At 27.3% G+C, this 12,068-nt stretch overlaps 2 protein-coding genes across 2 annotated transcripts; one reads left to right on the forward strand and one right to left on the reverse strand.

The window, feature by feature from the left end:
- Nucleotides 1–5,734: 5,734 nt before the first annotated feature.
- Nucleotides 5,735–6,514, reverse strand: LOC114402108 (agamous-like MADS-box protein AGL62). The gene has a single exon (XM_028364634.1). It carries the CDS (start codon nt 6,458–6,460, stop codon nt 5,735–5,737), a length of 726 nt encoding a protein of 241 aa, XP_028220435.1. The 5' UTR covers nt 6,461–6,514.
- A 4,120-nt stretch (nt 6,515–10,634) lies between these two features.
- On the forward strand, nt 10,635–11,363 carry LOC114402109 (agamous-like MADS-box protein AGL62). Its single transcript, XM_028364635.1, has one exon. The coding sequence runs from the start codon at nt 10,635–10,637 to the stop codon at nt 11,361–11,363; it is 729 nt and encodes a 242-aa protein (XP_028220436.1).
- Nucleotides 11,364–12,068: the final 705 nt, after the last annotated feature.

The raw sequence follows: 12,068 nt of genomic DNA on the forward strand, positions 1-12,068 counted from the left end.
AAATTATATCACTTCTATTGAGCCCAATAAACTAATACAAATATTACAATATAATATGTAGTTCATATTAATTAATTAGAAATTATAGAATTTCTAGCATAGTAATCTCCATTTTGATTGTGATTTGTACACACAAATTGATTATTTAAGATATTAAATGATTGATGGTAAATAATTTTGAAGGTTTTTTTTTGTAATTTTATAAATTAAAATGATTAATAATTATAATTTGGGAGACTGATTAGACCTTTTACTCAATAAAAAAAATCAAGTGGACTCTTTTTTAGTAAATAATGATACCCATAAATTTACATGAAGTTCAATTTAGACACATGGTTTGGGAAAAAAAAATTGGTCAAGTGTTTATATTTGATTTAATAAAATTGATTGAGTAATTGTGATATTACTAAATGAATCATACATGAAATAAGTTAGTGTAAAATTTTATTTAACTAATGCTTGGTATCTCCTTGGCAAACATACTAAAGTATTGTGTAAATAGTATAAAAGAGAATGTTCAAGTTTTCTATCCATAGAGACTTGTTTGTATTAAATTATTCGTGTAAATTCAAATTCTAGGCAAAAGAGATTTTGTTTTGAATGTAAAAGTGAAAAAAAATAAAGTTGGTTCTAAACTAAAAACAAAACAAATTAAAGGTGAGAAAAAACACAAATAATTGGTGGACGAAAGGAGTTAAATGTAAAAATAAATAAAATGTTAGGGATTTGACTACACTGAGCTAACAATCTCAGTAATTATAAAAATTTTCTTTATCCAATGTTCACTCTAATGCTACCTTAACCCATTATGGTGTTCTCACCATGATCCCTCATGTGAGAGAGCCTAATTTACTTAACTCAATTCTTAATTCCTTAACAAGTCAAGTTAAACTACTTGGATTCAAGAACAAGGGTTTATTAAGGCTAACAAATGTTATTTCTTCCCTAGACATAATTATTATTTTTTATATAAAAATTATCTTTTAGATTTATACTGGTCCAAGAACGTGTTCCTTTAGATTTATCTTTGAAAAAATAATTAGTTTTTTTTTATGAAAATTATCTAATTTTTTTGTAAAAAGTAATTTGATAGTTAAATAACTTGTAGTTTGATTTCAAGATGATGAATGCTCATTGAGATAGATTTGTGAACATAGGCAAGAATTCGTTAAAAGTGTATTCTTTTGCTATTTTTGTGAAAAATGTTAAATGAAATATTTTTTAATAACATTAAAGTATATAAATTGATTTTATTTATGAAAAAAATAATTTATTTATATTTGTATTTACTTTTTCTTTTATAAGTATACTTATTAAAAAAATCTATCCACATTGAGTCTAACTAAAAATATTTTATAAATTAACACATAGGGAATAATATGTGAGATATTTAAACTTTTTCATATAAAAAAATATATAGGTATACTACTGAAGAGTCATATACATTAGAAATTGACTCAATTAAAAATTGCCACCTCCAATAATCTAATGCAAATCATCTAATAAATTTTGGCTTGTTTTAGCATAGATATTCATCATTAATATAAATTATGAGTATACCAAATAAAATAAGATTAGATAAGATCATGGTATTTTTTTTTCTTTTGACTTAAGATCATGGTATATATACACAAGTTGTTTTGCAATGGCAAATGGGTCCGACTCTTTCAATGTATAAATACATATTTTTAAATTTTTTATGGACAATGAGAGCTATCGGTGCGACTCTTCAAATACAGCATCATATAAATTTGAAAACTAAATTAACGATTTTAGATTATAATATATATAATTGTATTATTGAGTCATGTTTATTTTATTTTTTACTAAAATTTAAGAGGAGCGGATGATACTCCATTCAAAGACAGAAAAAACCTTCATTCTTAAAGAATATTTTTAAACGTACTTAATTACATTTATCTCATCCTAAAAAATGAGTAAAAATTCAAACTTATAATATTTCATATGTGAGAACTCATCTTATTTCACTTCACCACCCCCTTGGTGTTAACAGCCTTTTAATAAGCATCATTCTTTCCTACGAAATGTTTAACTTTACTCGTATGAAAAAAAATTAAAAAGTTATCCTTTAGAAACCGATTAGGTCCCCCATTATACCTTTTTTTTATAAAAAAATAGTCATTAATTAAAAATGTGTTTGAAAAGTAATTATAACAATCATGTGAATTTTCAAAATAAAAATATCAAAAGTTAAAAAAAAATAGTTAAAAAATAAAAACTTATATTACAAAATCACTTTTTAAAACTCAAACAAACATATCCTTAATTTAAAACATTATATATTTATTATTTAATAACTTTGGCTAATTTTATTATAAATTTTCTTTCATTAATCAAAATCACATATAATACATGCATATATGGGATTAAGTAACAATTTATAGGTTTGAGTGATACTTGTTTAGTTCTTTTAAACAAGATTGAGTTTGAGTCTTATAATTGAAAAAAAACGTTATTAAAAGAAAAGATGGTTAGTATGAAAAGATTATTTAAGATAATTTTGAATTTTTTAACTTAAAAATCTTCTTAAAAAAATAATAAATAAAAACTGTTTTATAATATTTTTTTAAAAATTATTTAAAAAATAGTCATTTTAAAACGATTTGACAAAGAACCGTCTTAAAATATCTTTTTTATTTTAAAAAAATTATAAAAAATTAAGAGACCTAATTTTTTTTTTATAAAAAATGATCTCATTAATTTGTTTATAATTTTATAAGACAAAAAAGATAAGGAAGGAAGTTATAAAAAAAAAAGGCTAAACATAACGGCTTCAAGCTTTGTTGCGGTCTCTCAATCCCTCACCTCTTGAATTCACATACATCAAATACAAATACCATTGGAGAACCAGCTTTCTCCCCTGGCTACAATTAATGAGATCACTCCCCTTTAGTCTGGGGAAAAACAACTTGAATCCATCAACCACATTTTCCTAAAAGTGAAAAAAAATAGAAAGGTACGTATTAAAATATAGAATACAAAAGATAGATAGATGAAAAATAAAATCAAACTTATGAGAAGGCACATATGCATCCTGAAATAATGACATCAAGAAAAGTGAAGAAATATTTAAAAGGACCCTACCGTCTTCCCATCCAACATTTCAATGCCAATAAAAGGTAAATACCAGTCATGTATAATTGTTCAATAATGTTGAATACAAAAATCACAAACAATACAACAATACACATGTTATCCTCTGGATAAAGGTCTGATGCAGAGAGTCTTTTATGTCCACAAATAGAGACATGTTGGGTCAAAGAAAAGCCGCCACATGAATAGAGTCTTTCAAATTTTAATACAGTAAGAAATAAACGAACCTTACTCGGGTCAAAATCCTCCCTACATGGGTGGAATTAAAGAACAACATAGGAGCACTAAAGATAGCATCAGTGAAGGCTGAGAAAAAAGCTTTAGAACCTTTTAAAAAAAACCAAGATATTATTAGTTTAGTTAATGAGGATAAAATTCTAATTATTGAGATTTATACGTACCTACACATATATCTTATATGTTGGTCGATTCCATTAAAAGTGACCAACTTTGTTGATAGAGACAAATCATCAATAATTTAATTTTCATATATTATTAGTATATATAATCTTTTTTACACACAAATAAATAAATAAATTTATTTAAAATATAATTTGTAAAATAATTAATACAAAAGTAAAAAATCATAATGATCATATATGATAATTTATAATTGTTTATGACAAATTTTACAATATTAATGTATTCTGATTATATTTTAACATATATTCAATATAAACAATTAATTCCTGTACAAATTATTTAATATTTTACCATTATACAATATAAACAATTCGTGTATAAATTTTTAATATTTTTTTTGTCCAGTACAAATTCATTTTCGTCATCATCCCCTCCCTTCTTTTTTTTTTTTGGACTTTATAATTTCGAATATCCTCAACCATCATACCGCCAGCTGTTTCCGATGAAAAGAAATCAATAACCTCATTAGAGATTTATATCAAGAATTAATTTCTCATCGGGTTTATAATTTTAATGTAAAGTTTATATTCAAAATGATTTTAAGAAATTCTAATTACATTTAATAATTTAAAATAAATTCTATCTAATGGGTGTAACAATACATGCTGAGTCTCTGGAGATGACATGAGTTTGATTATGTAAAACAACAATAAACTTTAAGTTGATTAAATTTTGATAGAAAATTCATCTCATAACTAATCCAAAAATCCAAAAAGACTAAAGCTTGTGGAAATATCTTTAGTATCACTAGGAGCCTAAGACCCCAGGTGATACCAAATAAAAAATTCTATCAAAATTAATTATACTAATTTTATAATAAATAAAAAGAATACTGATAATGCATTTGGATACACATCTCATAACATATTTAATGTAATTTTTTTCCATCTTAACACAACTTAATTAGGGATGACAAAGTATAGCCAACTCTATAAGTATATATAAAAAATCTATAAGCGGGATAGATAATTATCCCACACATATATATATATATATATATATAACTTGTTGTGAGAATAATTATATCTTTTATGATTAATATTTTAAGTCTTTAATATCTAATAGTATTATAAGAGAGAATAAAAATACTTAATCTTTAATTAAATTTTTTGTTAAGTAACAATAACATTAACTTTAACAATTGTTATATTAAATGATTATTTTTATAATTTTATTTATTTATGATTTGAGTTTAGAAGAATTAATATTATATTTGTTTTATTTTAATATTACATATGTTTGCTTTTAATGTTATGTTTATATTATTTAAAATTAAATTTTTACTATAGTTTTAACTAATTTTTATTATTATTAACCTTATAATAAGTAAAAATGCAGATTGTCAGTACAAGAATGCAAGTGTGTATAAAAAATAATGAAAATTAAAATTATTATCCGTGAATACATATATTATTTTTGAATATAAATATAAAAACAGTGCTATAAGACTATATTCTAAATCCTATCGGTAGTTATCAATCAACTCTCAAACACACTAAATATATAAATTTTCGTAATTTCAAACTGTTGTACTTTTTTTTGTCGGAAAATGTTATACTTCTAAAGAGAGGTCTAGTTAAAAAAAAAAAAAGATAGGTAAAAATGATTTCGCACTATTTTATTTCTCATTAATCTTTTTGTTTTACGTCATTTTCTTCTTATCTATTTTTTTATCATTATATTATTTTTCACTGTTATTATTTTTTGCCACTATATACCAAAATCGGGTGTATGTGTTTACCAAAATTCCAATAAAAAATATAAATAAAATCAATTTGAATAATCATATATAATATTTTTAAGTTAACTCAAAAAATCAATTATACCAAAATAACTCAAGTAAAAGTAAACAAATAAGATACCCTTTATTTGAATAATTCAAACAAAACAGCAACACTACAGTCCCACCTACATAACAGAGAAATGATACGAATTGAAGGGAATATATTCTAATAATACATGACGTTGATGATATTGGTTCAAGACATGTCACATGTCTGCAGACATGTCTGGGAATATCCGAATTGAACCCTAATTCAGTGCTAACCATGTCACATACATGAACTAAACTAGCTATATTGAAATTAAAACAAAAAAGAAAAAAAATTAAAACAAGAATATTTTTTTTAAAAAAAAAAAAACAAAAGGGCATCTATAGGACGATCCGGGGAAGATATAATTCATATATCTCAAAGGATCAAAAGAAACCTGCAGCAGGTCCATATCCTCCCATTCCCATGTAATTAAACCCATGGTGGCGCGGCATCATGCTCATAAAGTTCTGAAGCATTGGTGGCTGAATCAGGTGTGGGGAGAACACCTGAGGTGACAGTGGGTTGGAATTGGAATTGGAAGAGGAAGAGGAAGAGGAAGAAACCCCAGCAGCAGGGAAAAACTCATGGGTAGGGTTTGTAACACTCTGAAGCATAGCCCTATCAGCAAGCCGCGCCACCTGCTTCTTCAGCTCCTCCAACGCCGCCTTGAACTGCTTCATCTGGGCCATGCTCATCCCATCCACGGGCCGGGCCCACCATAGGTGGGCCTGGGCTTCCTTCTTCATGAGATTCAGCTCCTCGGCGCGCTTCCTCCCGGCGTCAAGGTGGTTGCTGATCTGAGTGAGCTGCGCGTTGAGGTCACGCACGTGGGCCATGCGGTGAGCCTCCATGAAAGACTCCGTGGGTGGGGCCCGCTCGAGATAGCGGTCTATGACGGCGTCCACGTTGGGGTGGCCGAAGGAGAAAACCTTCTCGCCGGGAGAGAAAACAACGAGAGCCACGTCAGCGCCACAGAGAGTGCAAAGCTCACTGGCTTTCTTGAAAAGCCCGCTGCGGCGCTTGGAGAAGGTGACTTGAAGGTTGCTCTCGTTGCTCATTTTCTTCATCTCGATCTTTTGGCGGCCACGGCTTTTCTTTGGGCCAGACATGGTGGGAAGAGGAATATTAGAAAATGAAGAAAAAAAACGTTATAGACTTTGGGTAATGTCACAATATTATATGGCACATACAAAAGTGACAGAGTGAAGGGTTCAATTTATACACATTTTGTGTCTCTGTGAATGGATGCATTCGAAACAATACGCGTCCCTTGAGACTCAAATCTACACCACCAGTTTTCCTTGCATTTAATTGGTTTCTGGATTGAGAGATTCTGAAAATCTCCTTTGCATGGACTATATGGAAAGAAATTTAAGGTAAAAAAGAAAGCAGCTCTCGGAACAATTCATGTTTTATCTTAATCTCATTCATTTTATTCCCAGATAAGACGTAACTGGATATTTCCCTGCTGTCATGAATATTAATTCCTAATCTTAGATTATAACTGTTGAATGTAATGGGAGGGCTAGCTTTTCACAAAGTTCCAATTAGTGTCTCGCAATACTTAAAAATAGGATTGTTCTTAAAGAATGATACAACTAGGGAATCAAAAAATAAATCTTCCTAATTAGATGAACTTTCGAATAAAAACTTGTATCAAAATAAAATGAATTAAGTTTTTTTATTAGTTAAAATTAACTTATACTTAAATATTTATAAAAATTACCTCATTTAACTTTTTATTCTTCTTCTACATTTGGATCGGGAAATTTATCTAAACAATGTCCTTATCATTTCTTACAAAAAATGTTTAAAAGAATAAGACTCTAGTTAACAAGGTATTCATAATATTGTAAATCAAAAGTGTTACGATTAATTAATATTGCATCATTAAAAATAATATAACTTGTAAAAAAAATTGTTGCGGATATAAAAAGAAAACATTAGCTATTCTGAAAATTAAAAGAATATCTTAAAAACAGATGTGAACATTTTTTTTTAAATAGGTTTGCTTTTTGTCTTGTTTTATTTAAAATAAAAAATAAAAAAGAACAACAGAATAAGTGAGTTTTTTTTCTTCTCTTTCAAGTCATTGCGTTGGAATCACATAAAGAGTGTTAACTGCTCAGCCAAAAAAAAAATAGTGTTAAAAGAGAGTGCCAAAGAGAATGTGCATGCTTGAGATGGATTAAAGTATGTAATTGGATTAAACTTAGGTTTGTAAAATCAAGTTTTCCTTTTATAAAACTAAGTTTTCAGACAAAAATACAATATACAAACATATTTTGTGGGAAATCAAAATATGTCACGAAATTAAATTTATTTAAGATTTGCTTGATTGGCTAAGAAAGACAAAATAGATAAAACAACACTCAACAAATAGTTGAGTTACAAGATAAATTTTTTGTACTAATTTATACACTGTTTGATGGTAAATGTATAATATAAATAATTTTATGTTATATCTTATTTGATGTGTTTATGTATTTAATAAAATAATATAAATTTTATTATAATATCCTTTGGATCGTTTAATGTTTAATTTGTATTAGGAAAAGATACAAAATAAAATTTTAACTTTTTAAATTATTTTATTGTTTAACAAAATTTATTATCATATTTTACTAATATTTATAATTTGTTAATGTTATAATATATTTTAAAGCATTATTCTAGATTTATTGTTTTATAACAAAATGTTAAATTTATTATCATATTTTACTAATATTTATAATTTGTTAATGTTATAATATATTTTAAAGCATTATTCTAGATTTATTGTTTTATAACAAAATTTACAATTTATTAATTATGTTGATATATTTTTAACTATAAGATATAGGTATCATATTATAAATTAAAAAATAATTATAATTTATCATATGTTATAACTAATAATATTTCACAATCATACAATATAATGCCATTAAAAATATAAAATCTTATTAAGATGATTTTTTATAATATGTAAATTCAAACTTTGTTAATTATTAAATATTGAAGAGCAAGCTTTCGTGATTCAAGCTTGATATCGGAGCTTTGAAAACTGGCTTAAGCGAAAATGCAACTCACTACGGGTCGTCCAGGATTCACAAGATAAAATGCTAAAGCTTTACTTTGACAGAAGAAACAAAAAACAGTTGATGTTAATACTTTAAAATATTAATCTTCAATTCTCAGCTAGGTGATACTATGAGTTTAAAAAAATGTTTTTAGTCCCATAAGTTTGAAGGTTTTATTTTCAGTTTCCCAAATTAAAATATGTATTTTTTTTTCTCTCAAATTAAAATAAATAAATTTATAGAGCCTTTCCTATAGTATAAAAACTGTCACAAATTATATATTCAAACCATCAAATAAATATTAGTCAGGAGGGACTAAAAAATAGTATTTCATGAATTTGAGGTCTTAAAAAATGCAAAATTTAATTTGAAAGACCAACAAGAAAAAAAAAACTCATTTCATTTAATTAATTCTTCGATAAAAAACTGAGGTACATAAGTTAATTTTATCAGATGACAAAAGTTTAATTTATTTTTATTTTTTTTCTTTTTTTATAAGTATTAGGAAGAAATTTACCCAAATAAGACCTATACATATTATATTAGCACAACTTTTGTAATTCGATGAAAGAATTTACTTTATTCAACAAGAAATTAAGATAACCCGACGAAGAAAACATTAACTCATAAGTTTGAATATTTTTTCAAACAATTTATTCTCACTGTGGAAAGTCATCATATTAATCTTTTGAAGCATAAAAATCACTTAAATATATTTTATTTCTCGTACAAACTATTTTCGGTACGCCTAGTTAGGATCGGGAATCAAATTCCTTGTCAATATATTAAAAAAATCCAACTATTTACCGACTGTATTCGACATTATTAGTAATATGTTTGAAAGATACTGATGAAATTAATATTAATTAATTCATAAAATTAAGGACTATTTATCTGACATTTGTCATGAATTGACAAATAAACAATAGCGGGCCTTAATTATTTGTATTTCATATTTAACAAAGAAATTAACTAATTTCCACACATTCATTAATTAATTATCTTATTGATAAATAAATATATTAGTTTAACAAATTTACTTCAAAATATCAATTATTACTTCTTAAATTATTAAATAATTATAATAAAATAAAATATTTTATTTTTAATTTTGGGGTGCACACTATTTAATTTGATTTAACTCTTAGCAATGTTATGCCTTATATAAAAATTCCAACGCAATGCCTTGATTAAAAGAAACTCACCTACTTTTGTTTTTTTATTTAAAACAATTTTAAAATAAAATAAATAAAAGTAGACATTTTTTTTATTATAAAAAGGTTAAATCAATTACTCAACTGGTCTTTGAACAATTTAAATTTGTTAACTAGGTTCCTAAACTAGCACTAATTATAAAGTGTAATTTTCTTTTCCGATTTCAAGTTGTCATAAACTAATTCTAGATACCTATTCTTGTGTGGGATCCAATTAAAATTTATTTTAGTTTTGAAACCTACTTGAAAATTATAAAAAAAATTTAGGAACCAATTGAGAAATTTGATCTTTACAAAAAAAAATTTTATAATGTGTTTTTTGTAAAAGTTTTTTTTTCTTTTGGAAATAAATAATATTTTCTTTTTCTATATCCACAACATTTTTTTGAAGTTAAATTATTTGCAATGATATAATATTAATAGGTATATGGAAAAAGTCTTGTTTGGATAAAAAAATTAATAAACTTACAAAAAAAAGAATAAAAAGCTAAAGACGAGAGATTCTATAATTTATCTTATACACAGACTAATTTTAACTAATAAGATAAACTTAATTTATTTTATCTCTTTTTATTTTCTTTTGGTATGAATATTTATTCAGAAGGTTAATTATCTCACCAGAACAAGGTTAAGATCATCCGTGACAGCTGGGGAAATGTGAAAAGGTACGTCTTATCTGAGAAAATGCTGAATAAGATTAAGATAAACATGAATGTTCTGATGGCTGCTTTCTTTTTTCATTAAATTTCCTTCCATATAGTCCATGCAAAGGGGATTTTCAGAATCTCTCAATCCAGGAAGCACTTGAATGCAAGGAAAACTGGTGGTGTACATTTGAGTCTCAAGGGACGCGTATTATTTCGAATGTATCTAATCACAGAGACACAAAAAATGTGTATAAATTGAGCCCTTCACTCTGTCACTTTTGTATGTGAATATAATATTGTGACCTTACCCTAAGTCTATAACGTTTTTTTTTCTTCATTTTCTCATATTCATTTCCCACCATGTCTGGCCCAAAGAAAAGCCGTGGCCGCCAAAAGATCGAGATGAAGAAAATGAGCAACGAGAGCAACCTTCAAGTCACCTTCTCCAAGCGCCGCAGTGGGCTTTTCAAGAAAGCCAGTGAGCTTTGCACTCTCTGTGGCGCTGACGTGGCTCTCGTTGTTTTCTCTCCCGGCGAGAAGGTTTTCTCCTTCGGCCACCCCAACGTGGACGCCGTCATAGACCGCTATCTCGGGCGGGCCCCACCGACGGAGTCTTTCATCGAGGCCCACCGCGTCGCCAACGTGCGTGAGCTCAACGCGCAGCTCACTCAGATCAACAACCACCTAAACAATGAGAGGAAGCGGGCCGAGGAGCTCAATCTAATGAAGAAGGGAGCCCAAGCCCAGCTTTGGTGGGCCCGACCCTTGGATGGGATGAGCATTGCCCAGCTGAAGCAGTTCAAGGCGGCGTTGGAGGAGCTGAAGAAGCAGGTTGCGCGTCTTGCTGATAGGGCCATGCTTCAGAGTGTTACAAACCCTACTCTTCAATTTTTCCCTGGGGTTTCTTCCTCTTCCAATTCCAACCTTGTGCATCAGCAACACCCACTGCAACCCCAGGTGTTCCCCCCACACCTGATTCAGCCACCAATGCTTCAGCACTTCATGTTTCATGATGGGAGTATGATGCGCCACCATGGATTTAATAACATGGGAATGGGAGGATATGGACCTGCTTTTGATTCATGTTGAGATATATTATCCTCTCAGTTGGATCGTAATAGATGTCCTTTTGTTTTAAGAAATTCATGTTGTTTTAATTCCAATATAGAAAAGGGTTAGCTTGTTTCATGTATGTGACATGGCTAACACTGTTTAGGGTTCTAAGATTTAATTAAGACATGTCCCTCTCACTGAGGATAATTATCTTAATATATATATATATATATGAAATATTTATAATTAATAATTGATATATTCTATCAAATAAAAATGATAAATATTTATTCTATATGACTAAAAATAATGATAAATAAATAATTGCTAGACTGATTAAAATACTACTTATATATTATGTATTTCAAAATATTATTTAATATAAATATTTCAAAATATAATACATATGGTGAGTATTTCAAATAATTTATAGAATAAATATTTAATAATAATTTATAGTTTTAAATCATTTCAATACAAAGTAAATTTAATATAAACAAATATAAATTTAAAATTAGGAAATCAATGCCATAAAACGAGAATTTTTTATATGTATTTAATTTTTCAATTGTGATAATAATTATTACTTAACATTATTGTAATTTTAAATTGTAAGAATTTTAATTGTTTTAATATATTATTTTTTATCAGAGTTAGCTGTTTTAATATTGATAACCCAATTTTTGTTTTTCAATATTCTGGTAATTTAGTGACCGAAAAGGAATCGGTGTCTATTTGTTA

The sequence above is a fragment of the Glycine soja genome, chromosome 20 (genome assembly GCF_004193775.1).
Source record: "Glycine soja cultivar W05 chromosome 20, ASM419377v2, whole genome shotgun sequence".
Lineage (NCBI taxonomy): Eukaryota > Viridiplantae > Streptophyta > Magnoliopsida > Fabales > Fabaceae > Glycine > Glycine soja.